Source organism: Clarias gariepinus, chromosome 3 (assembly GCF_024256425.1).
Source record: "Clarias gariepinus isolate MV-2021 ecotype Netherlands chromosome 3, CGAR_prim_01v2, whole genome shotgun sequence".
Classification (NCBI taxonomy): Eukaryota; Metazoa; Chordata; class Actinopteri; order Siluriformes; family Clariidae; genus Clarias; species Clarias gariepinus.
This window is the reverse complement of record NC_071102.1, coordinates 35,186,024-35,213,564: the sequence shown is the minus strand read 5'-3', so window position 1 is coordinate 35,213,564 and position 27,541 is coordinate 35,186,024. Positions and strand designations below refer to the sequence as shown.

Below are 27,541 nucleotides of genomic sequence, written 5' to 3'. Positions count from 1 at the left end.
GCAGTTTTCCTAAAGTTTGAACAAAAATACTGCCAATGTGAACGACGCAGGCTTAAAGTGGTTGTATTTGTGGTTTGCTAAATTTGTTAAAAGTTTTTTTATTCGATTTTTATAAGAATTTCTAAGCTCTTGTAACGAAAGAAATAAAGAGGGAGAATGTTGCATTTCAACACTGAAGCCGGATTTTATATTAGATTCCGAGTTGCTCTGCATCTCTCTCTCTCTCTTTCTCTCTCTCTCTCTCTCTCTCTTTCTGCGTTAGCTGAAACCCGAGATCGCTCTGACATCATCGTGTCAGTGTTGTGTGCAGTATCGGTTATCAGCCCTGATCTTCTCCAGCTCACCCTCGGCTTCCCCTCAGACTCACTCTGACTCTTTTCCTGTGATTGGTTTTTGCGTGGTTTTACAGTGTGTGATCAGGGATTGTCTGAAACATAAATGCGATGAGCGAAGAAACTTAATGCAGACACTGATGTGAGCTGAGTGAAAACTTTAGGTCATACAGTATCAGTGTGGGATTGCTTGTTTTGACGCTCTTGACTACATGGTTTGGACTCTCCTCCTGTTGTAATGCCATGCAGGATTTCAACTGTGTCATGGGTTTAAATGTCATGTAATAACTGATTATCTCCATCATACGGTGAATAGAATTCGGTGACGTGTCTCAGATTACACTCCGGTGTGGAAACAGTCATGAATAAGTAGTTTTCCGATATTAAAATACTTTCCGTCAGTGTAAGCCATTACAACCTACAGCACTAATAATTCACAGTGCATGGGCCCACAGCCTTACACTGGCTTTCCCCCAAGGTGGGGACATTGGATCTGATGTTAATGGGAGTAGACTCTAATTGGATTTAATGTGTACTTGATTTGAGTAACTCAACTTGAGAAGTAGAACTTTGGACTTGATTTGACTGACAGGTTAATGACTTTGGATTTGGTCTTTACGTTGCCGCGCATAGACTTCGGACTTGGCTAGGACATGACTGGAGTAACTGTAAAGGGGATTTGGGCTTGAATTGTACTTGCAACTGACTTAGACTCAATTTGAGTGGCAGCATATAGACTTTGGGCCTGACGTACAGTAATATCACGTTTCATGGCGGTGTAGAGACTCAACCTGACTATGGATTTGACTTTATGTCCGCGGACATGCATTGGGCTTGATGTTGGCCGAGTTATTGACCTTGGACTAGACTTGGAGGTGAGGTTAAGTAACTCCATGCCCACACTGTTGGTCACAGCAGCGAGGAGAGATTTTATCCCACCTTCATGCTCTTTCTCATCTAAAATGAATCACCGCAAACACAGTACACACACTGCTCGCAGGTTGTGTTGTGAGTGTAAACACACACACACACATATAAACACGCAATACCACTCAGCACAAAATTATTTAACCAAAGCATTATACATTACAACTTGAAGACTCGTGTGGGTCTCGTATTTAAACCTCATCGCTACCTTCTGAAATTGTTGAATGTCTGTTTGTGCATCTCAGCTACGAGTTCTGCTCACCTGGAAGACTTGGCGTATCTGGACGAGCAGCGCCAGGCTCCGTTGCGGACGTCACTCCGGATGCCTCGACAGAACTCCGGCGCCGGTAGATCCGGGAATGACCTGAGAGGTGTGTGTTTGGGTATACAGTATGTGTATATGTTCTCTGTCCATTCATATACTCGCTGCTTCTCTTCATTGCCGGTGTTGTCCTTCATCATGCATATGACCCACTGATCCTCAGACCATCTTTCTCTCCGTCTCTCTCTGTCTCTCTTTCTGCTGTTCTGCACTAACAGCCTCCACAAGCATCCCTGCCTGGCAGTCTAACTCATGTAAGTGCTGCTTTGCTCTTCTGCTTACATCCACTTACTAACACACACTAATACACACTGCAGCTCTGTCTCTCCTTCTGCCCATGCCGATCTCGAACACTGCAGTAAACTCGAAAGAGGTTTTTTTTTTTTTCTAAAAAATATGAGGACCTTTGTACGACAATGTTAGTTTTCTTAATATTTTGTCGGAAAATTTAAAGCATAATTCTAATAACGATGATGATGATGATGATGATGATGATGATAAAGATTCTACAATTCATATTTAGAAGAGTGATTAATTAACACAGTCAGCAGTATGCGCATAGCAATGACCATGATTATTTGTTTATTCAGCGCATGCTTTTCTTTTTCCGTAACCATGGCGACCGCGAGGCGACATCCGCCGCGTGTCGTTTCCGATTTCACTGTTTCCAGCCCGTCTTTGTTCTCAAGCAGTCTTGGATCAGATGTGTGGCATTTCACAGCACAGTGCAGGCTTGCGTAAGCCCCAGGCTGCCATGCTGTTTGTCTGCCTCAACCAGCCTTCAGCTGCCATCTAGTGGTGAAGCGGCATAGTAACTCAGGAGATGAATCTAATTTTATTGTACACAAAATATCACATCTCTGACACCACAGCACTAAATATGAGATGAAACATCATTTAAAATCTGAAACAAAGACAAGAACTAAATAAAAAATTTTTGAATACATGGATTTTCTCTATTTTAATCCCCAACCCAAGTCCATGCTCTGATGTATTTATGAGATCATTACATCAAGTCTGCTCACTGTCTTATCTTTTACTTATTTCCCATGATGCAGTGCGGTTTGCACCATACCGCGCACCAGACATTGCCCTGAAGCCGCTGCTGTTCGAGGTGCCGAGTGTGACGCCTGACGCAGTGTTTATGGGACGGGAGTGGCTGTTCCAGGAAGTGGACGCTCATTTGCGCAGCGGTGACCTCAGCAGTCGGGGCGTGATCATAGTGGGCAACGTGGGCTTCGGCAAAACCGCCATCATCTCTCGCCTGGTGACTCTGAGCTGCCACGGCAACCGTGTGAGGCAGATTGCTTCAGATAGCCCGCACGCCTCACCCAAACGTGAGTGTGTGTGTATATATATGTTTGTGCATGTGTGTATGTGTTTCGATAATTTCAACATGGGATTTTAAAGCACCTTATCCTCACTCTCATTGTCCCTGTCCATCTTCCACCGTCTCTTTCTCCCTGTCTGCCTCTTATTGTCCCAATGTTTCTTTTTATTTTTATTTCTCATTGCCCCACTGTTTGCCCCTTTTTTCTCTTCCTCTCTGTCTCCCCTCTATTCCATCCCGTTGTCTGTCTCAATATTATTGGACCCCCGTCTTATCCCTCATTTCTTTTCTCTTTCTTTCTCTTTCTCTCATTGTCCATGTTATTTTTTCTGCCTTTGTCTTTCACCCTGAATGTCCTTCTCTTTATGTCTCTTTCTCTCTCTCTCTCTCTCTCACAGACGGCGACACATTGCCTCTGAGTCAGCCTCAGTCGGCTCACGGGACACTGGTTGGAGGCAGCAGTTGCCCCGGGACTCCTGAGATGAGGAGACGGCAGGAGGAGGCGCTCAGGAGACTCGCGTCTCAGGTCAGCTCCATGTCTCCCTCACCCTAAAACACATCACTGAGACCATTTACATCCAGATGTTCCTTTCCTGCTCGTGTAAACACATCTGGCGCGCCTAAATCCCATCAGTACATGAGGTTATAACGCACGTGATCCCTGACCTTCATGCTCAGTGTACAGTAATCACTGCGTACAATAATCATAACTCTGATGCCGATTTGCGTTTTGCAATTGAACCAGAAACATCAGGAACCATCGTTCATGATAGTCAGATTGTTGGACGCTACAACAGGAGAGTTCTGAGGAAACTAAAGCTGAAAAATAACGCAGATTAGATGCGAGTACAGTATGTGTGTATGTTAAAGTTAGGTGCTGATGTGTGGCGTTTATCAAATAAAAACCCAGGAACAGATAGCATGTTCTAGTTTAAAGAAATGGATTTAAATTAAAAGTTTAGTAAAATTTTGATGGATCCAATTCACTGGTGGCCTAGCAGCTAGCACATGCCACTGGGGGGCGCACAAGCTAGTGCACTCTTAGTGCCGGGCGGGTGGGGGTCATGTCAGGAAGGGCATCCTGGAGAAAAAAATGAGGTAACTTTAATATATGTGGACCAAATGGTGTGGTGTTGGGGCGACCCCTAATGGGAGAAGGCGAAAGCGCAACAACAGCAAGATTCATCTGATCTGATCCAATTGCTAAATAAAGCACCAGGTGAAATCCTTATTCCGAATAATGTTTACAAAAGTCAAGTACAATATGAGCAAGAGTTATGAAAAGAATAGCACTTGATTTAGCATCTTCTGACATCATCATCATCTGTGTAAGAACTAATTTCAGGTGTAATTCACTAATTGGAATTTATGTGGAGTTGTGTGTCTATGTGTATGCAGGTGGTGGCATATCACTACTGCCAGGCGGACAACGCCTACACGTGCCTGGTGCCGGAGTTCGTCCACAACATCGCAGCCTTGCTGTGTCGAGCTCCTCAGCTGCAGGCATACAGAGAGCTCCTGCTGCGACAGCCACACCTCCAGAGCCTGCTCAGCCTGCGGTCCTGCGTCCAGGAACCGATCACGGCCTTCAACCGCGGCCTGCTCGAGCCACTGCATGCGCTGCACAGGGGTGTGTGTAAATACTGTATACACGCACGGGGTCAAACTACAGCATTTCACAAACATTATCTCTACTGGGCTGTTTGTGTTAATGCTAACATCAGTGAGCAAATAATTGCTGAGTCATTGACTGAGTTATGTTCTGTTCTGTTGGCAGGCATGTAACTAGCGAGCTAGATGTGACGTAAGGTTAGCGTAGACTAGCATGAGGTCAGCACAGACTGGTGTGAGGTCAAGAAAACTGGAATAATATCCAGATTAGGCTATGCTAACATGAATTTTACAGTCTTAAGTTGATGTTAGCATAGCCTACTGTAGCTGGTTGGTTTGTGCAGTGTTAGCATAACTAGGCATTAAGGTTTACCTCTTTCAACTGCCCTAACTTGACTGTTTGTTTTAGGATGACCTTATCATACACTAGCGTAGGCTAATTCAGTCTAAGGCGTCTCTTTATAACATGCTAAACCTTTCTGTTAATGTGTTTGTAAGTTTGTGTCTCACAGTAAACGTTTGTATGTTTGTCCTGTTTCAGAGCGTAAGGTGGCATGCGATGAAGATCTGATCGTCCTCATCGACGGCCTGAACGAAGCCGAGTTCCATAAACCGGATTACGGCGACACAATCGTCTCCTTCCTATGTAAAACCATCGAGCGTTTCCCTCCATGGCTCAAACTAGTGGTGACAGTCAGGACCTCACTACAGGTGAGAAAATAACATCCTGATTTTGCAATGTTGGCATCACATTAAATGATGCTAATTATTTTATCTGGTCTTAAGTGTCTTTATTGTTTTAGCATGTTAGCATAGACGAGTGTGTTGGCAGCTAGCTGGTTAATGTATGCTAGGATTATATTAGCATAGATTGTTACATGTAGATGCTTCTAACATTAAGTTACAGTTAACGTTAGCATAACTATCCACCCAACATTAAAACCCTGCTCCCTTCTCTCTCCTCCTCTGTCAGGATGTTACTCGGCCGCTGCCGTTCCACCGGATCTCTCTGGATCGCCTGGACGAGAGTGATGCCATCGACTCGGACCTGCAGGGTTACATCCTGCACCGCTTGAACTCCAGCCCAGAGATCCAAAACAACGTGGCGCTGAATGGCAAGCTGGACAACGCCGCATTCGCCAAACTTAGCGCTCACCTGAAGGGCTTGAGTCGCGGCTCGTACCTATACCTGAAGCTCACGTTGGACCTGATCGAAAAGGGCTACCTGGTCCTAAAGAGCTCCAGTTACAAGGTCAGCGTGTGCCAGACATAAGCATGTTCTTAGCATAGCTTTGTGTGAGTTTAACGGAGAAAGATTCAAGGTTAAAAAGAAAGGTTTAACCTGTTGTTAAAAACCTAGCATAACCTGAAATACTGTTGTGAGGTAAGTTTAGTTAGCAGAGCTATATCTGTAGTATTTGCATTTTATGTGGTTTAGCATTTGTATTTGTTCTCATTTTGTGCTCAGGTGGTGCCAGTGAGCCTGGCTGAGGTGTACCTGCTGCTGCTGAACATGCGTTTCCCCACGCAGTCATCGTTTGAGCGAGTGCTGCCGCTGCTCAACGTGGCCGTGGCGTCTCTGCACCCGCTGACAGACGAGCAGGCGTTAGGGGCGGTAAACGCGGGCGCCATACGCGGCACGGTGCTCCACTGGGACGACTTCCAGCAGCGCGCCGAACTCCTTACACCATTCCTCATGAAGAGGAGGGATGGCACACGCATGTTTGTCCATGCCTCCTTCAGGGAATGGCTCATCTGGAGAGAGGACGGAGAGAAAACCAAGTTTCTATGTGACCCCAGGTCAGAGGGCAAATAGGATTATCCGATAACACTTTGCGTGATATTCTAAATAGGTGCCATTTTGGAGGCAGCGCAGTGAGAATCAGAATTAATTTTCATGGAAATTACTGACTGCAATATTACGAATTATCTGGCTTCCTGAATATTTAACTAATATCATGAATAATAATATTTATACTGTAACATGCTTGTATGTGTGTAGGAGTGGACACACTTTGCTGGCTTTCTGGTACTCACGACAGGATGGCAAACTGAACCGTCAGCAAACCATCGAGCTCGGACACCACATTCTCAAAGCACACATTTTTAAGGTATACACACACACACACACACACACACACACTTACACATTTTACATTTAGAATCACAAGATTATGTTTTGATGGAGTGTTTATTTCCTCACAGGGACTGAGTAAGAAGGTTGGGGTTTCCTCGTCTGTGCTGCAGGGATTGTGGGTGTCGTACAGTACAGAGGGTCTGTCTGCTGCTCTCGCATCCCTGCGTAACCTATACACCCCCAACATCAAGGTAACATCAATCATGCATCACCAACACCACCTCACGAAAACCAACATCATCACCAGCACCACGTCTCTGAAAACATCAGCACCATCACCGTCTCACCATCACTGACACCATCTTACCAACACAAACACCACCTGACATCATCATCTCCCCATCACTAAAATCACTGCCATCTCACCATCACTAACACCAACACCAGTCTAGTGTTAGCTAGACCATTCTTATCTCATGTGCCAAACCCACTGCTTCTTACACTCACCTCTCTCTCCCTCTTTAATATAGGTCTCTCGTCTGCTCATTCTGGGCGGAGCCAACATTAACTACCGTACAGAAGTGTTGAACAACGCTCCGGTTCTGTGCGTGTATGCGCACCTGGGTTATATGGAGATGGTGACACTGTTCCTGGAGTTTGGCGCTGATGTTAATGGAGCATCAGAGAGCGGCCTCACACCACTGGGCTACGCAGCTGCCGCTGGTCACCTGGCCATCATCACCACCCTCTGCTCCAAAAACGCCAAGGTCAGTAGTGGGGGTGAGAGCAGTTCCCATTTAACAGTGGAATAATGACTGCTACTGTACTGCGATCCTCCTGATAAATATAACACTCTTACTAAAATCCAGGAAGGGTAATAATGATGGACAGAAAGATGTATGGATGGGTTTGTAAAGGGGTAATAGGTGAATAGGTGGTTGTAGTAGTAACAGATGATTGAAAGGAAGGATAAACAGTTCCATAAAAACTGGAATGGATAGATAAATGGATTTATAAAGAATGGATGGATGAAAAATGAATGTGCAGGATGGAAGGATTGATAGATCTATCAATAGATGTTTGGGTAAAAAAAAATTTAAAGATTGAATTATGGATTGATAGATGGATTAATAGATGAATTGATTGATGGAGTTGATTGTTGAAGATGTATCAGTAGCTGATTGGGTGATTGGCTCAGTGTGTTAAAGCTCTGAGTTACTGATTAGGAGGTTGGCGGTAAGAGCCCCAGGTTACTGTGCAAGAACGTATACTGTACAGTGTGTGACGAATAAAGACTGAACTTAAAACTTTACTTAAAATGTACAATATAGATAGATCGATAGATAGATATTTGAAGCTGGATTAGTAAATGGTTAAGTAATAGACAGGTAGACTGATTGATTGATTTATTGATTGATTGATTGATTAATTGATTGAAGATGGATAAGGAAATGGTTGGTAAAAAGATTTGTAACAATGTATTGATGAATGGATGGAGTTGGAGATAGATTGATATGGTTGGGTCAAGCAATTTTTTAAGGATAAAGAATGGATGGAGTTGTAAGTTGAAGAGGGATGGATGGTTGGGATGGATGAATTTTGTAAGGAAGGATGGACGATTGGATTTGGCACATGGTTAGGTAAAGGGATTTGCAAAAATGGATGAATGTATGGATGGAAGGAATTAATGAACGACGGATGGATAATGCCGTTTCACTTCTTCAGTATTTTGTTCTCTTTATAATTGATCTTTAAGTTGCAGAAGATTTTATGATTATAAAGAAGGTGTGTGTGTGTGTGTGTGTGTGTGTGTGTGTGTGTGTCTGCATACCAGGTTGACCACGTGGACAGGAACGGTCAGTGTCCTCTGGTGCACGCTGCTCTAAGAGGACACCTGGAGGTGGTGAAGTTCCTGCTGGAGTGTGACTGGAGCTCTGATGCAGCATTCAGCAAAACACAAGCTCTACAGCAGGCACTTATTGCAGCAGCCAGCATGGGTTATAATGAGGTACACTCAATTACACGCACACACACGCATACACTCATAGACACATACAGTAGATCATGTACTCAAGCTGGTGTTTGTGTGTGTGTAGATTGCTTCATATCTACTGGACCTTCCAGAGAGAGACGAGGATGAGGAGGAGAGCCCTCACATTAACAGCTTCGACACCCTGTGGGGGGAAACAGGTGTGTGTGTGTGGCTGTGGCTGGGATGGGTTGGTTAAGTATTATTCAGGTTTTCTAAAAACTCTCTCCTATGCCATCTGTCTGTCTGTCTATCTGTCTCACTCTCAGCTCTGACTGCAGCAGCAGGCAGAGGGAAGTTAGATGTGTGTAGACTGCTGTTGGAGCAGGGAGCCGCTGTGTCTCAGCCTAATCGCCGCGGCATTGTGCCACTGTTCAGCGCCGTCCGCCAGGGCCATTGGCAGGTGAGACACACACAGAGACACATACATACAGAGTTTCCGTTCAGCTGATTCACTCGGTACAACACATAAGGTATGGGATATCACGCCCTCTCGTGTCCTGGCTGTAGCCTGGATTCATGCCGTAAAGGCAGTCAAGTTAAAAACTGCTTGCCCATGGTTCCCGACTTTATCTGTGATTTAACGTCGTCATGGAGCAAGCCACTGTCGACCCATGTATCAGTGCCCAGTTACGAACAGTATTTGGAATTGGACGGAGCTGAGAAAGCAGGACTGGTTAGCCCACCGCCAATGGAGCCGTCTTTGGCCGCTTATTTGGTATATGTTATGTGTTGTACAGTACCTCGTTCATCTCCCTCAGGGAACAGAGGCTATAGTCATAACTGTTCGTTTCACCACTTAGGTGGTGTCTTCCTTTCTTACTTTAAAAGTTCAACCTTCATTTGTGTGTGTGTGTGTATGTAGATTGTGGAGCTGCTTCAGAATCATGGTGCTGATGTAAACATGGCGGATAAACAGGGTCGCACTTCTCTGATGGTGGCCGCCTCCGAGGGTCACCTAGCCACTGCCGAGTATCTGCTCGAACAGGGTGAGTGTGTGACGCCGGCACCACAGCACATCCACAGCTGACACCCGTCAATTATTCTCACGTAACACCGCTGTGACTCCACTCACAGGCGCGTCTTTAGCTCTAATGGATAAAGAGGGGCTCACGGCTCTGAGCTGGGCGTGTCTGAAAGGCCACCTCCCGTTGGTCCGTGCGTTGGTGGAGAGAGGAGCGGCCACGGCACACGCTGACAAGAGCGGCCGCACGCCGCTGGACCTCGCCGCCTTTTACGGAGACTCTGAAGTGGTGAGAAGGTCTTCCTTGCCGTTATATGTGCCATAGTAATAGGAGTGACATGCTAAGCATTTGTTCTGGTCACAGGTGCAGTTCCTGGTGGAGCACGGTGCCATGATCGAGCACGTGGACTACAGCGGCATGAGACCTCTGGACCGAGCTGTGGGCTGCAGGAACACGTCGGTGGTTGTGGCCCTGCTGAAGAAGGGCGCCAAGATAGGTGAGAGAGACATGGTGCTCATAGTACATACTCCATAGATTAGCTTACAATGGTACGTGACGACAACAGGTGCATTCATCATTAATGGGTTTGATTAATTATTCGGATTCATGAGACCCAGTGTGTGGGGTACGTGGCAACAGTGTGATATTTAAGTGAGGAAAGAAGAAGGACTTCAGATATTGTCAAGGAGATATTACTTTCATATCACTCGAAATCAAAGTAATTTTTTTTTTCTTGTTGCTTTCCTTGGAAACCATTGTAGACATCAACCAGGAAGAAAGGTCATGATTAGAGGCCATGATAGCACTTTTGCAGTTGTTTTCTTCTTTCCTTTCTCCTTCATATTCTCCTTGATATCCAGTCAAGTTTGGACACACCTTCTAGTTCCCTGGACTTTCCTGATTTTTATTTCTTTCTACATTTCTACAACTCTGAAAGCATCCAAAATACACAATAATCTCCTTTGAATAGTTGGTATTGAGTCGTCTCTGCTACTTATGCCCTGTAAAGCCTTCATAGTGGCTTTGAGCTCAAAAGTTGATTGTTAATTGGTGATTTCTGAGGCTGAGGCTTGAAACAACTTCTCTGCAGCAGAGCTAAGTTTTTGTTCATGCTTTCCTGGTGTAATCTTTATGAGAGCCAGTTTTGTCATGGAGCTTGATGCTTGATGTGTCGTGTCTTTCTGAAACTCTTAAAATAACGTCTACTTGTCAGTGCTGTTCTTGCAAAAAAAAAAAAAAATTCCAGAAGAGCTGACCTTCAGGTCTTTAAATTACAACTAACCTGTTTATATTGTTATTTAATTCCCTAATACCATGCGTGTTATTTCTTAGTTTTGAAATAAAAATCCAATATTGATCTAGGATGTATAAAATTAATCCAAGCTTGTGTACCAGACTGGTACGGTATTATGAGACAAAAATTTGCAATATGACCAGATTTAAAAGGGCGACTGTAAAGCTTCTTTGCCCGCTCAACCTTAAAATGCTCTGGGATAATGATCAGAAGGTCAAGGATTCAAGACCCAGTACAATAAAGCTGCCACTGGTGGGCTCTCGAACATGACCCTTAACCCTGTCTGCACCAGGGCAGCTCTGTCACACTGACCCTGCTCTCTGACCTCAACAATCTGGGAAAGGCAAAGAAAAGAATTTACCCATGCAGTTAGGTAGATGTGACAGATAACATCTGTTTATTCTAGGCTTGACAAATGCAGTCCACCACTCATTTTGGACACACAATTTAACCATCAATGGTTGTTCTTAGACTCTTAATTGGTGCTTCCTGCTAGACAAGCATTGTTTTAAACCCGAAGTTGGATGTTAGTGGATTTATTTTATCCATATACATTTTGTTTTAAGAGATCCAGTGAAGTAATGCCCCAGTGTTTGATTTCAGCGAAGTGCAGTGACCTAGCAGCGTTTCGTCAGTGTGTACTGAGAGAGGCCAGTAATGCTGCTCCTGCGCTGCTGCTGATGCTGCTGCTCATTTTATCCCTGCTGTGCATTTGCTGCTAATCCTCTCATTTCACGCCTTTTCACACCTCTCCCTTGGTTCTGTCTCACTCTCTTCCTGAATCTCCCCCCTCTCTCTGGGCCAACACAAATCTCTAACCCTGTGTGATTTGTTCACCCTGCTTCCTTATCTCCCGGTCACACAGGTGACCTCCCCTTCACCTCCGTCTCTCTCTCACTCTCTCTCTCTCTCTTTCTTCGTAAGCAGGATATCAGACCCTCCCCAGCAGGGCCAGAGGTAAAGCCCTTCCTCACCTGTGTGCACACCCTCTGTCAATCAACTTTCAACCATTATCAGTACTGTATCTGTGTCATCCATTCCACTTCACTTACATCTTTGATGGTCAGTGTGCATATGGTGTCTTCATGGACCGAAGCACAAATCAGTCCATTATTATAGAACATGGTAATACTACAGTATATTGACGCCTGATTGATCCCAAGCCCCGCCCACACTTGGTTACCGTTGGAGTCAATAGAGACGAGAAGTTAACTGGATACTGTATCTCAGGAGATGAAGAAAGGTGTCAAGGTTTGGGAGTAAAGATTAATTTTCCATAACGCTGACAGATGTGCAGCTTCACTTCAGGACCTTGGGATTAGTCAGTTCTAGCCTGAAGACACATGTATGCATGAGTGCATGTCTGAAAATGCATGAATGATAGTTATGGATTGTTCCTCTACACAAAATGAGTGCTCGTCCAGTGTTCACAAACTCCATGACTCATTTGTTGCATGGCTTGCAGTGCTTTCCTGCTCTGCCTGCTCTGATCTGTCTGTGTATCTATTTATTGTACTTTTAAATCAAAAACCTTCTCAGTACCATTGTTTAGAACAGAGGTTGTTTTAAGTTTTTTAGTTGAGATTGGGACGAAAAATCGATCGCTATTCTTTTGTGTGGCAATGTATCTTAACACTGACTCCAAAATGTTTTTAATATATATTTCATTTATATAGGTTTGCATTTAAGGTGGTAAAATGTTGCAGTTCCTCTATAATCATTCACTTTAAACTATTCACACAAAGGCGGGCAGCACAGCATGCAGTGTGGTAGGAGATAATTATTTGCTAAGTTTGTTTAGAATTGTAACAAAGTCTAAAAATTTTTTTTTTAATATCAATTCCAGATGTTTATCAGAATCCCAATAGTTAAATAGAAAAGCTAGATTCTCAGAGCCCCCTGTGCTAATGTTGCCTGAAGTGCTGTACTGTACCTGTATGTACAGTATGTGTGGTGAGGGAGCAGTAATCAATGCCTCTCCCCGAGTTCTGATACACCACCAGCATCAGTGATGGTGGACAAATCTGTCACCTTTAGATTCGAGGATAATTTTCCCCAATGTGGCTGCACACTTCATCGAGAAGGGTTGAGTCCGGACCACCACTACCATTTACTCTGCTCCTTACCCCTTGACCCCTGGACACCCAGCTAGGAGGACTGTCTTGTGCATCCTGTATTTTGGTTGTGTGATCAGTCATTGTCTTTTTTTTTCATGTTGCTGGACTACTGGAATTGTTGTGTATGGTGTGTGTGGAGGTTTTGGAATCAGTGGTTTTCATTCAGGGTTTTTTATAACTAAAAAATAATGTAATAAAAACGCTAACCCTACATTCACATTAACGAGCTACAAAGCAAAAGTTTCTACGCATGTTTCCTCGTATCCTGTCATGTTCAAACTGTCATTAAAAGTCCATAGAGATGTTACAAAGAATAAAGCTTGGAGGTCATTGGTACCGACTGGTGGTTGTACTTTGTTAAAGGAGTTAATGTAATTTGTTAATCTGGCAACAATGCAAGCATGTGACATGTAAATCAATCCACTGGTTTGACTCTACTGCGTTACTGCATGAGTAATTGCTAAAGATTGACAAGCAAAATCAGTCAAACTTAGTACACGCCCATGACACGTACTGTGTAATGTTACTTAGTGCTATTGAACTAGTGTAAGTGTACAGTAGGGATACTCCATCACCCTGACTGAGAACCACTGACAGGATGGATTTGATGTTGTATTTACCAGAGACAATGCTATAAATGTGTCGTGTTTTTCGGAAACTCTTAAAAGAACATTTATTTCCCATGTTAGCACACTGTCTGAAGCCCCACATATCCTGTTTGCCATAGGTCCAGCAACGTGGGCCATGGCCACCTCCAAGCCAGACATCATGATCGTCCTCCTGAGTAAGCTGATCGAGGAGGGAGACGGATTCTACAAGGTCAGTCTGTCTGTAGACGTTACTCTTCATTCAGACTACAATGTTAATGTACAGCTTTGTAGGCAGTAGTCATTTATTCCAACCCTCCCACATTCTATTTTACTTGTGTGTATATCTTATTTCTAATATCCTAAACCAGCCACATTTACTCCATCAACCCCAACTACATTCATACGTGCTTTCCTTCATTCTTTGCTTCCTTTCTACTGGCCAACTGACTTCCCTTCTGTTCCTCTGTCTATGTACTATGTACACATACTGTATATACATTACACCTATGTTTTTCTTCAATCATCTTTTCTGCCTCTCTTTCTTTCAACATGCTTACATTTTTATCAGTCCATTCTCCATACAGAATATACCCTTTCTATTTCTATTCTTCCTTATCTAACATCTTTTCTGCCAACCCACATTTTTCTTCCCTTTTATCTACCCATATTCTCTTGTTACCCTTCCACCATCGTTACTTTATACCTCCTTCTCTCCCTCCCTCCCATTATTAATCCCTTCCTACATACACTCCTTCCCCATGTTCATCCTCTTGGTTTTCCTACTGATATACCTTCCTTTTTCTTTATACCCACGCATCTACTTGCCTACCTTTATTTCTTTCCTGCCTTCAAACCTGTTTATTAAAACCTTTTTCTCTGCCCACCTTTCATCTTAGATTTCATCCCTTCGTCTTTTCTTTTTACCCAATTCACTACCTTCACTTTTCTCATGACTACATCCTACCTCTCTACCATTGTATCCTTTCTCAACCTTGTAACCTACCTACCTGCAAACCTACTGTACAGCCTTTCCACCCTTTTTACTTACCTACATAAATCTTTTCTTCTACATTCATGCCTGCACACCTTTTTTCCTACCGCCGATTCTTCCTACCTTACATTTTACCTATGTAACTACTTACTTCATTTCTTCTTCCTACTCATTAACAAATTAATTTCTTAGGCAATATTCCCTAAAGCATGGAACTCTGCAGCTGTAATTCCAAATTTTAAAAATATGTGGTCCTTTTTCAGTTTGTCAATCAGTATCCTATTAAAGTGTCGAAAGTTGAAGAGAAATGTATAGCTGAGCAGATCATAGAATATATGAATACCTCATCATTCACCCTTCATCCAATGCAGTTTGGGTTTAGGGCTAAACGTTCCCCTAAAACTGGAATTTGCTTTCTCATAGGGAATATAAAGCCAGTGCTAGAAGGGTAATAATCAGGTATAATTAAATATATATACTTAAAAATTTTCCTCTGGTACTGTAGCTTAAAGTGGATTGAATCATAATTATTAGAATTTTCTAATTGTTCAGTGTGTTTAGAATCGAAAATTATCATTCATTTTCCCTATATTTGTCCACTGGTGTCCCACAAGGATCCATTCTGGGGCCATTACTGTTTATATATAAATCTTATGAATATGAATCTTCATCCCAATCTATGGAGACCTTACTTTCTTCCTGTCTCTCCAATGTTATGTTAGTGTTTTAAATGTTTGCCTATTTTATTTGTGTATGTATTAATGTATGGTTTGTATTTTGTAGTTATTTTTTTTTATTTGCTGATTATAATGGGGTATTATTGTTATGCATTGTTATTTTCAATAGTTTTAGGGTGACATTTTATTGTCAAGGGACTACAAATGAAAATTAATCATTTTGCTAATCCTGGTACATTTACAGATATGTGAATTAATTTACAATGCCTGGTAAATAAACTAATAAAATACCTACCTTCTCTACTTTCAGTGTACCGTATTTCCTACTTATCTCGACATGCTAAAAGCTGTATTTTGTGCTCTAACAGAAAGGAAAGGTGAAGGAAGCAGCCCAGCGTTATCAGTATGCGCTAAAGAAGTTCCCTCGGGAAGGTTTTACTGAGGACCTGAAGAGTTTCCGCGAGCTTAAAGTCTCTCTGCTGCTCAACCTGTCCCGCTGCCGCCGCAAAATGAATGTTAGTGGCCAGTGATTTCGGTTTCTCTTGTTAACTGTTCTGAAAGTGTTAACTTTTTGCAAGTGAAGCAAGCCTAGTCATATGCACAGTGCACATTCAAGTTTAATGCATCAACTTTTCAGTGAAAAGTGAATTTTCTTTTTTTCTTTCACATGCCACTCGTACTACCATACAATATTTTGTGCTCATTTACATTCATTTATTTGGAATTTTAATCCAAAAGTAAAAAAAAAAAAAAAGCTTTGATTTTCGGCTGTCTGGGTTTTCACAAGGTGATGCTGCTGAGTTTATTTAAAACTTTTCAGATACTTTGATGGCAACATCTGACCAACATCATCACTTTTCATCCCAGCCACTTTTTTTTTTTTTTTCTTTTTTGGTCTGTCGAGTTCAGGGTTTTATTTTGTCTGTCTTGAGAATATTTAGATTCAAACAGATCGAAACTACAGACTTTTTGTTTTTTGGAAATATTGTCGCAACAGTCATGGCACATAAAAGTCGTTGGGTTAAAAATACTGCTTTATAGAATCTGTAAGTGTGTCTGTGTGTGTGCTCTCAGTCTCTATATCAGTGTATGTGGGGCAACTTTCATATATCTGCGTTAAGTCCATGCAATTGTGCACGTGTATGTTCATAAGTGTGTCCATGATGTCAATCTGTCATGTATGTTCAGAATGAGTGTCCGTATCAAGTCATGTATGTGTGTATATTTGTCTGTGTGTATACGTGTATGTATGTAGGTGTGTGTGTGTGTGTGTGTGTGTGTGTACGCATGTGACTTGCCCAACTTGCGCCCAGGCGAATGGCTCCGTGTATGACTGTCGGCCCTGTTGTTGCTTGCAGGACTTTGGCATGGCGGAGGAGTTTGCCTCCAGAGCTCTAGAGTTGAAACCCAAATCCTATGAGGCCTTTTACGCACGAGCCCGCGCCAAACGCAGCAGCAGGTAACCGTAGCAACAAACAGGAAGGGCGCTGGGACCTAAACCTTCTAATTTAATCTAGACTAAGTATTGAGGTGAACTTTCAACTTTATGGTGTTACTCTAAGGGTTAAAAGGCTCTTTTTCATACATTTCAGCATTATTTTTTATTCTGCAGCCTTCCATCTGTCACATCACATCTTTATTTCTACATTTTCAGATTATTTTTATAAGTAACACACGCAGAATATTACCTGCCACAGCTGGTCTGACTAAGTTTAGACAATGTATGGTTCAGACGGTGCAGTATTTTGTTCAGGGGTAGTTTATAGCAACTGCAAGTGTCGCTATAGGTTTACATTTTATTAAATGAAAAATTAAAACCTGTGGTTCAGAATTAGAGTGCATCTGGAAAGTATTCACAGTGCATCACTTTTTCCACATTTTGTTATGACACAGCCTTATTTTAAAATAGATTAAATTCTTTTTTTTCCCTCAGAATTCTACACACAACACCCCATGATGACAACATAAAAAGGGTTACTTGAGATTTTTGCAAATTTATTAAAAATAAGAAAGCACATGTACATAATTATCCACAGCGTTTGCCAAATTGGGCTCAGGCGCATCCTATTTCCCCTGATCATCCTTGAGGTTTTTCTGCAGCTTAATTGGAGTCCACTTGTGGCGTCCACAAAAAAAAAATAATTTAATCCATTTTAGAATAAGGCTGTGGCATAACAAAATGTGGAAAAAGTGATGGGCTGTGAATTCTTTCCGGATGCACTGTATGTCCTGAAGCGGATCCTGAATTAGATTTTCGGTCCAGAAATAATCTTACTTACAGGTGGGAAAGGACTAATAGACCTCACCTCTTTTTCATAGAGTGCCGTAAACTCAAAAAATAGAGCCCTCTTGGTAATGATCATGTGCCTCTCCACCATTCATGGCACAAATGATGGTTGACATTTGCCTAATATACTGAAAAACAGATACTGTTGAAATGCGTGGCTGAATTCATGGTGAGAAATTGTCCACCATTTAGAAAAGACTTTTGTTTATTTCTTTACTGTTTTTATGCTAGACAACTTCCTCAAGCACTCCAACATAATGTCACTCTAACTGCTAGTTCTAAAAAAAAAAAAAACTCAGTGTAAGGCCTCACGCCATAACTCTGAAAATGCTTCACTGACACTTGCTTAAATAAGTTTCCTATACATAACGTCTATTTGTTAGTGTTTTTATCTCCATATCATACACAACACATCTCTTTCTTTGTGTAGGCAATTCCACGCAGCCCTGGAGGACCTGAGTGAAGCCATGCACCTGTGTCCAAATAACCGTGAGATCCAGCGTCTGCTGCAGCGTGTTGAGGAGGAGTGTCGCCAAGTCGCTCAGCAACAGCAGCTGGATCCGCCTCCTTCCCCTCCCCATGAGCAAGCCCCACCAATGGTGCCGCATCCTCCTCCGCTGGAGCCCCGCCTGTCTGACATGGAGCCAGTGCAGGACCTGTTTGAAGAGGATGAGGATTACCTCGAGCGGGATTTGGATGGTCTTCCACTAGCTGTAACTGCGGAGCCTCGTTCAAGTCCTTCAGGTCTCCCTGTCATTCAGAACATGCCACCCTCCCCAAGCCACCTGCCCTACCTTTCTGGAAGTGCTTCCATGGGCCAGGCCTATGATATACGGCCCAGTCCTCCTTCCATATCCTCTCCAACCCGCCAGGCTTACCAGTCCCCATCTCCATCGCTCTCTCCAACTCATCAGACCTCCCACTATCGTCCGAGCCCCCCACACACTTCCCCAGCCCATCAAGCTTCTTCTTCTTCGTCCTCTTCATCCTACCATTTTAGTCCGCCTCCCTCACCTTTACGCCGTGGAGCCTACACGTCAGAGAATGCAGCCATTTACAGACCGCAGTCTGCCTCTGTCAGCTCAAGCCGCTATCAACAGGAGGCACTTTCTGGCAGACCTAAATCACCGCTGGCTAAAATGGGCAGCCAGCGCTCACTGCAGCAGCAAACCCCATGGCTGCAGCCAGCCAAGGCCCAGATCGTACGCACAAATCAGACCAGTGGCTCGGTCCACTCCAGCGCTTACTCTCACGTGGCCCAGTCTATGAGAGGACATGTTCCTGGAGATGTTGATGAGCTTGGGGAGGTGGCCTATTCAACACCACTTCAGATTCAGGGCAGTGTGTACATTGAAGAGGAGCTCCCTCAGAGGCCCTCACATGCATACAGGCCTAACATCACAGGTCCACGCTATGGTCAAATGGCACCACAGATCAGCCGCAGCCAGTCAGCTGCTTATTATCCTGTCCAGCCACATGAAATTGAGCGCCAGCCTCAGTTATCATCACCTGAGCACCCGCATGGTCTCCGGCGCCCACTAAGTGCCACTGGCCCTACCCCACGGCCTCTCATCCACTCTCAGAGCACTGGCCTACGCTTCTCACCCTCTAGCAGCAGTCTAACAGCAGGATCCACCTCCAATTTAGGTCCAGGTTTTAGGCCCTCAGCTTCAGTGCAACAAATGGAGATCCCACTGAAGCTGGCATACGAGGGTGCATACAGTGATGACCTGTCGCCAGTTTCTCCACCACAAGGCACTGACATGCGACTTTTAGGAGGCACTTACCCAGGCGAGGCTATGCGGGCACGGAGCACACCTTTCATGGGTATCATAGACAAGACAGCACGGACTCAACAGTTTCTTCAGCAACCTTCGTCCTCTTCCTCTACGTCACGCACCTGGGCCGTGTCTTCCTTAGACACTGTGGTCTCCAGCCCTGCCACATCACCTGGCAATATGACCTATGGGCACCTTGCCTACTACAATCGCACTAACAATGCCCACAATGGACACCTTGTAGAGGATGACTACTATCGGCCAGATACCGCAGGCCGGGTGAGTCAGGCACCCACATACCCAGATGTTAAGATGGCACGAACGCTGCCGGTCTCACAGGCCTATCAGGACAGCGACTACAGACAGGTGGGCCATGGGGAACGCCAAGGTCCTTCTTCTCCAATCAAACCAAAGAGGCCATTTGTTGAGTCCAATGTTTGAGGCACACCTTGTAAATATTAACTAGGACTCACATGATTCCCTCCAAACACACGTTGATGTAATTCTATCTTAAAACTTACCATGTGGACCTGAAAGGAGAATCTGCTTTGGGATCAGGACATGCAGGATGCTTTTTTAGAAGCCTAAATAGAATTGAGCCACTGTAACTGCTGTATGCTAGCTAGAGATGCTGCACTATGGGATGTTTGTATCAGTCATACAGATAGTCTGACCCCCTGTGGTTTTCAGAAAGGGTACATTTAATCAGAAAGCCACTTTAAGCTTTGATATTAAGATGAACAAGAGTATTGCAGAGCATAACACATCCAATATGCAGGACTTGTTCAAACACATCTGGTGACTTAACCCTAAAATTGTATTGGAAAATGGATATAATAGAGCTTCTTAACAGCCAGTACTTACTCCTGACACACCAAGCTGTCTGTTGTCCTTACTTTTAACTGCATTTCTAACACAATTAATGCTGGTCGACTAGTTAAATGCCTCTGCATACTTCATTTTGGCAAATTGGCAAATCGCGCGTATGCTTTTTGTATCAAACACATGACAGATGGGCAAACAGCTTCTAACAAGACGTGGCCAAACATTTTCCTGTAGTCAAAATTTAAAAATGAAAATTTGATAAGGCAGTATGGTGACGTAGTAGTTTGCACTGTGGCCTCACACCTCCAAGGTTGAGGGTTCTATTCCGGCCTCGGGTCTGTGTCCGTGGAGTTTGCACTTTCTCCCCGTGCTTGGTGGGTTTCCTCTGGGCCTTCCGTTTTTATTTCCACCGTCCAAAGACATTGGTGATTACATTGGTAATTGGTGTTTCCAAATTGCCCATAGTGCTTGTGTGTGTGCACGGCCTGTGATGGATTGGCAACCTGTCCAGGGTGTACCCCGCTTAATGCACTATTGATAAAAATGATGAATGATATGTAAATTGATAGCACCACCTGCAGTTATGGAACACTTAAAAAATCACAAAAACTGTGCGATATTGTAGGCAGGCTTCACGCAAACCTAGTCCTAATTGTTGAAAAAAGTGGTCCGAAGAAAGTTGTTTAATTGACCTGTTTAGCTGAGCAAACCATTGGGGGGAAAGAAACACCAAAGCAAGTCCTGCTTCACCAATACATTTGCACCAAAGAAATCTTTAAAAATATAATTTATGTTGTATTACAGTGATGTCAAAATGATTGCCAGTTGCTAGTTTGTTTATCTGAAAGTCATACTTCTGCGTTAGTGTGTGATGACAGAGTAGGTACTCATACCGGTACAACATTGGCTTGAATTTATAAAGAAGTTATTTGTGCCTGTTCTACTGGCTGTTCCAGTGCATTCGCTTGTTTTCTGTCATTGGCTTGGTATGTCATGGTCCTAAGTCTGAATGTTTTGCAAAGCCTTGGAAACAGTACATCTCCTACATAAATAATGAGTTTCATGCACAGTGTGTCTGAAATCTTGCACCCCAAGAGAAGAGGCCCAATTCAGGACTCGTCCATGCCTCTAGGGGACAACGTCTGAACAAGCCACAACGTTGCCAGGCTTCAACCTTGATCTTAAGCCTTGTCTGTATATATGGCTATAAAAGGTGATCCCAAATCAGTGTGTACATAGCAAAAGTAATGACAGAAAAAAAATGAATATTTATCGATTTAAGTTATGTTTGTACAAAATTATATATAAACATATACATACTTTATTTTGCTCTTGGTGCCGTTGTGCTCCGCTTTCTTGCTCCTGGTAAATCAGTAATGTGAATTATTAAAAAAATATTTTCCTCGTTTTAAGGGCAGTTTTGGTTTCATGCAAATGTTCCCATGATCCTTTAAAACGCCGCACTTCGGTTTACGGACAGGAGGAGGCACTGCAACATTCCGGAGTATAATCTCGATCATCTCATGTTCACATTCATGAAGGTAACAGAACGTTATTACATGTGGACGATTTTTTGGACGTTTTTGTGAGAGGATACAGTCATTATGGATTGAGAATTTATTTTACTTTTAGACACTTTTTTTTCATTTAGATCATTTTACACACTTTCCCAAAATGTTATAAATTCTCTTACATTGTATTTATTTCTTGTTTCTATTTTTAAAGAAGTTTGGAGTGACTTCTATTAAGCCTCTGATTTTCATCTTTTTTGTTTTACTATGTTTTTCTTTATCAGCACAGTTTCGTTAGTTACCTTTTCTCTCTTTTTTTTTTTTTTGCTTTTTATTACTCTTACAGTTAACAGTACTGGAAACTCTTTGTCCTTTGTTTTAGTCAAACATCTTCAACTGCTGTCGAAAAAAAAGCCTGTTTTTTTTTTCCAAATGTGTTAAAACCATTTTTTAATGGCTGATGTGTAAATGATTGTACAAATTGTGATTAATTAGAATGCATGCTCTATGCTGATGCACACATTTACATTTGTGTGCGTATGCGTGTGAGTTTTCACTTAATTATATATAGAGAGAAAGCGAGGACAGGACTGTGCTTTAATCATTTCCCTCGTTCCCATATTTTCTTCTCCCACACAATTATTTTTATTTAAGTTTTATAAAGTTTCAGTTGTATTTTGTTCAAAATCTCAGCTTGCTGTTTGCAGAATTCTCTGTACATGGTTTTAAGCCGGAGTAAACGAAGAGTAAAAGCCAGAACCATTGAATGCATTTTTTTGATTGATTTTTATCATGATTGTAAACTCTACAGACAGCTGTATGGAAAGGTGATGATAATGTACTAATTTAAGAATTGAAAGAAACTCCCTTGGGGTAAAACAGTTAGTGGCTGCATGAGTCTTTTTTTTTATTCCACATTTAATCTTAATACATTTTTTTTAAGAAAAGAAACAATTTCATATTAAATCATGAATCATTACAAGACGATTCCGATTTAATGAACGATTCCTGAATAATTTCAGAACATGAGGAAAACCACGAAATCTGTTTACTTAAAAGCTGATTTATGCTTCTGTGTCAAATGTACGTAAACGGTCTACAGTGGTCTTGGCATATACTTTTGGATTTCAACTCGATTTAAAAATTGAAGCATAGCGGAAGTCATCATAAACCCATTTAAGTCGTCGAAAAGGTGTTTCTAACATGTGGACCAATTTGCATCACCACAACATGTGATTCCATTTCTAATGAGTTGCACATCAGGCTACCTGTACGGTACAGCACCCTGCCACCTTGGAGCCTCATCCCAATCATGCTGTTTGTGAGGTTGAATGAATCATGAGTTGACCCAGGCCACCTCGCCACAATATTTGTTAGGCGCATTTGAGCATCACACATTATTTGCACATTTGTTAATTGGAAATGTTTCCGATTCACGTATGCAAATTCGTCTTCAGATGGCGCCTTTATAGCAATGTGCGTGCGATCGCTGCAAATTGCGCTTTAATGTTTGGCTGGTTAACTGCATGGTATGGAAACCTTATATACCTGCTAGACATGCGGATGATCCCGTCCCATACAGCTGGCATTGCACGGCTTAACCCCGAGCGATCTGCCAGTTACCTTTGGAAAGAACCAGTTGCCAGGAAACCAAGCGTTGTCAGCACCTGTAAGGGAACGGGTAATGCGTGGCTCCTCACTGTCTCTCTTTCCAAATTTGAACCCAACTCAGCCCAGAGCTCCGAAGGGATAGCTCTTGGAAATCTGAAACGGCTAATAAGCTAGTCATCATCGTGGGCCAGAAAATCACTGAGATCCCTAAAAACGCGTTCCCTTTGGATTCGGCCACTGACAATGTCCTCTAATAAGGCCAACACTGCCATTGCCATAGACTAAGGGTTGTATACATTTGCAAATGCTTTTATATGTTCTAAATCAAATAATTGGTAGGAAAATATTGTGTTAATTAACCCATTTTATCAATTATAAATTAATAGCAATGTTTTTCACGTGTTGGTGCGATACTTTGTAGTGTGCAATTTAACATAATTGCCTCTAGGAGTCGCCAACGGAAATAAAACAAACACACACAAGAAATACACGTACGCCAAGTTGGCGTGAAAGAACGCACACTCTCACGTTAATTTCACTGTTAGTAAATCCGACCGTGAGCGTGAAAACAAGCGTAAACAAAGTTTTTGTGAGTACGCAGCGTTGATACATGATGTGAAAACAGTCTTCTTGGGTTCCTGACGGCATCAGATGACCAGAACTAAACTGGAAACTACAAACTTTCAATTGAAAATGGTTAAATGAGGCCTCCGAGTGGCACAGTGGTAAAGTGCTTGCCCTATCCCTGGTTCGGTTCCTGGGTGATGCTGTAACCTCTCGCAGCCAGAGGTCTAGAGAGAGCTGATTGGCCGAGCTCTCTCAGAGGGGAGGGATGAGAGGTACTTCGTGCTCCAACATTAATCATGGCTTTACAGGCAATCAGGGGCGTCTGTGAGCTCGCGCAAGCGAAAGGAGCGGGTAGCGCTGTCCTCCGAGTGTGTTACGCCGCCCTCCAATGGTGTGTGAGCGAGCAGAGTTCGAAAAGATGCGGTCAGCTGGCGTTACGTGGTTGAGAGGAAACACGTGATAGTCTTCAGCCCTCCCGACTGAGTGGGCGTAGTAGTAGCCTTAATGTGGGAGCCCCCTAGTGACAGGGAGGAATTGGACACAACTAAATTAGGGAGAAAATCTGGAGAAAAAATGGTTGAATGAAACGGATGGTGTTAACTGGTTGAACGATTTATAAAAATATATTTTACTACATGACATTTCACATACACATTTTATCAGAATTCGACCCCTGCCAACCATAAGTCTGGATTTCTTTGCAAACACCACTTGTTGTTCATGAAACACACACATGCTGAGAAGGACTAAAGGATTCCTTTTAACATGTGGTAAGAACCAGTGGCACAGGAATCATGAGTACACCAGGGTGTGATGGTGAAGTCACATGACTGAGAGGGTTTATAGACAAAGAAATTAGTGATTAGCTAATTAAAGTGTGTTTAACGACCCCAAGAAAAATCAAGGAAGCATCTAAACATAAAACAGTACTAAAGACTGTTGATTATTTCATTTTACCTTAAACTGCAGCCTGTTATTATAATTAAATATCACTTTGTCATCTTTATAACTAGATAGATAGATACTTTATTGATATTGAAAAATTACATACTGAAACATACTGAAAAAAAATCAACATTTTCACCTCTAACATCTTATACAGTTTTATTATTTAAATATACAAGGTCTGAAAGTAGTGCAAAAGTGTGTAACCTTTTTTTATTTACCGACCAAGGTGGTTCAACCTTCACATGCTGGCAAAGTAACTTCCTCTATACCTTCTCCATAACCTTTGCTTGATGCCCCTTCAAGGGGGCACAAGATCACAGGGTGCAACAGCATTTGTCTGCTCTGAGGCTGTGGGTCAATAGGATCATAATTACACACTTGCAGTATAATTAGCATTTATTCCTTTGTTTTGTGTATATGCTGGGCTGGGCTGGGCTGGGTGGGTGGGTTGTTGGGAGGTGGGGCTCAGTGTTTTTTAAATACAAGCTATGGGGACTTATGGAAAAAAAAACTAGTTACTCTACCAACATGTGCAGTTTGAACCTACACCTACAGTAACCTAGACCTACAGTATATCGGTTAATTAAAACGTTACACCAACTTTCGCAATAAATTTAGAACAGCCCTTGTATTTAAATATTATTGATGTAATATTTCGTCATTTGGACATATGTTCGAGGGTTTTTTTTCTGTAAACTGAACAGAACTAATAAAACTGATCCAACCAATCCAGTCTGGCTTACATGCTACCGAAAATTTGGGAATCTGCATATTGGAAATAAATTCTAAGCTAATATTTAATAAACTTTTCTTATTAATAGATTGCCGGGTTAAACTTTGCGTCGAAATTACCAGTTAATTAATTATCATTTAATGTATTATAAGTTACAAAGTTTTACATCAAGATTATGAAATATAGATTTTTAAAAATAAAAAAAACATTGACTTTGAGCTGAGTTTTTTAATTTTTTTATTTATTGAGGTAATTTTTATTTTCAGACAGAAAAAAAACACAGTATCTCCTTCAGTCAACCACTTCACTGTGTAAAGGCAAAAACGGTCAAAAATAGATTTTTACTCAATATGACATTATGAATAATAGTAACAATAAAAATACAAATATTAATATATAATCACCTAGGTACTTAAAGCCAGAGTGACAGGGAAAGTGAAAATAAAAATAAAAATCAATTTGCCAGTATCAGCACTATAGGTAGTATTAACAAGAGATTAAGATCGAAAACAAACAAAAAGAAATGGTGTATTAACACCGGCACTACGATTACAAGGTTTCAAGTAGTTTCGCAATAATTGGAGATTTTTAAGAGGTGATTGAAAAGAGGCCTCCAAGAAACTTCAAATAGATCTATATTTCCAGACATACTATATCTAAGCCTCTCTACATAAAGGGTGGAAAAAAGTTCAGACAACCAAATCTTGAATAGTGGCCTTGACTTATTCTTCCACATGCAGAGAATAGATTTTTTTGCGATTATCATACCATACTGTATAGGCACTCGGAAAGCATTGTTAAGATGCTGCAAGGAGACTGAGCAGCCAAAAAGAGCAGTTGCAGAATCTAAGGGAAGTTCACAAGCATAAACCTCTGAAAGAAGGGCATTCCCAAAAAAGATGACCAAGTGAACCCTCAGCAGATTTACACTTATTGCAAAGAGAGGAAATAGTGGGGTAAAAAGTGTGAAGTTTAACCCTAGAGTAGTGCAATACCCTAGAGTAGTGCAATCTATGTAACATCTTGTACTGAATAAGTTGGTGCCTAGCATTAATAGAGCAGGTGTATATATTTTTAAGACCCTTTCCCCAAGCTTCCTCAGAAACACGAATATCCAGTTCTTTTTCCCAATCGTTTCTTAGATGATTAGTAGAGACGTCTAACTGACTTGTAAAAAAATCTACCAATTTTGTGGCTAACTTTCGGTTATTGGGAACGCAAGTAAGTACAGTAGTTTGTGTAACTCATTATCAGCTGGCAGAGTTTCAAAGTTCGGCATAGTAGAACAAACATAATTTCTAATTTGTAGGTATCTAAAGAAATGCGAAGCAAGAAGGTCGATCTTCTCTTTTAGTTGAGAAAAAGTAGGAAAATTGTTGTCTATATATAAATCTCCCAAAATGAATATTCCTTTTCTCGCCCAACCTGCGAACAGTTTCTAATAATAAGGGTTTAAAGGCGATGTCACGACAAACAGGAGCAAAAAAGGAAGTACTTGTCAGTTTGAATGTCTTAATAATCTGATGCCATATCTTGAGAGAGTTATTAATTATGAAGTGGGATCTAGCTGCAACTTTAGATTTCTCTGGGGCAGCAAATAGCAACGAGGCGAGAGATGAGTTTAAAGCACCACGCTCAATCACAAGCCATGAAGGGAGATCAGCTATAAGACTGTCGGGGCATGGGTCCTGCCAAAAAGTTAAGGTTTTACAATTGGCAGTCCAAAAAGTTTTTTCTTTATCAAGTTGCTGTGTGTCAGTGTCCATTTGTGTGGAAATTACATCATTCTTTTTTAAAATGCCCAAAAAATTCTACCAGATTTTATTAGTTTACTAGTTTACTAGTTTTGCCCAGTCTCACACCTTTTTTCCATTAAAGACAACATATCAGACAGATACAGTTTCAACAAAAACAAAAAAAAACCCTTATTGAAAATGTTTTTGTCTGAGCTGCAAGCCACTAATGCACCACTGTCTTCACTTCTTCATCAGAAGTGAATCTTTGTCCTTGTAGAGCTGC

General features: G+C 42.1%; 1 protein-coding gene across 4 annotated transcripts in view; it reads left to right on the top strand.

The window, feature by feature from the left end:
- Window positions 1-22,548, top strand: part of tanc2a (tetratricopeptide repeat, ankyrin repeat and coiled-coil containing 2a) — a 120,624-nt gene extending 98,076 nt beyond the window's left edge. For 3 of the 4 annotated variants that reach the window (XM_053491803.1, XM_053491804.1, XM_053491802.1), the window contains 20 exons: window positions 1,505-1,630; window positions 2,640-2,918; window positions 3,310-3,437; window positions 4,310-4,541; window positions 5,064-5,233; window positions 5,496-5,774; window positions 5,991-6,322; window positions 6,525-6,633; window positions 6,728-6,850; window positions 7,130-7,366; window positions 8,434-8,607; window positions 8,696-8,789; window positions 8,898-9,031; window positions 9,494-9,617; window positions 9,706-9,881; window positions 9,957-10,089; window positions 13,732-13,823; window positions 15,631-15,777; window positions 16,621-16,721; window positions 17,980-22,548. In XM_053491803.1, the coding sequence (XP_053347778.1) occupies window positions 1,505-1,630; window positions 2,640-2,918; window positions 3,310-3,437; window positions 4,310-4,541; window positions 5,064-5,233; window positions 5,496-5,774; window positions 5,991-6,322; window positions 6,525-6,633; window positions 6,728-6,850; window positions 7,130-7,366; window positions 8,434-8,607; window positions 8,696-8,789; window positions 8,898-9,031; window positions 9,494-9,617; window positions 9,706-9,881; window positions 9,957-10,089; window positions 13,732-13,823; window positions 15,631-15,777; window positions 16,621-16,721; window positions 17,980-19,768 (4,979 nt within the window). In that variant the 3' untranslated portion in view covers window positions 19,769-22,548. The remainder of the gene's footprint in view (window positions 1-1,504; window positions 1,631-2,639; window positions 2,919-3,309; window positions 3,438-4,309; window positions 4,542-5,063; window positions 5,234-5,495; window positions 5,775-5,990; window positions 6,323-6,524; window positions 6,634-6,727; window positions 6,851-7,129; window positions 7,367-8,433; window positions 8,608-8,695; window positions 8,790-8,897; window positions 9,032-9,493; window positions 9,618-9,705; window positions 9,882-9,956; window positions 10,090-13,731; window positions 13,824-15,630; window positions 15,778-16,620; window positions 16,722-17,979) is intronic. The other variant, XM_053491805.1, reaches the window with a different exon arrangement.
- The last annotated feature ends 4,993 nt before the right edge of the window (window positions 22,549-27,541 follow it).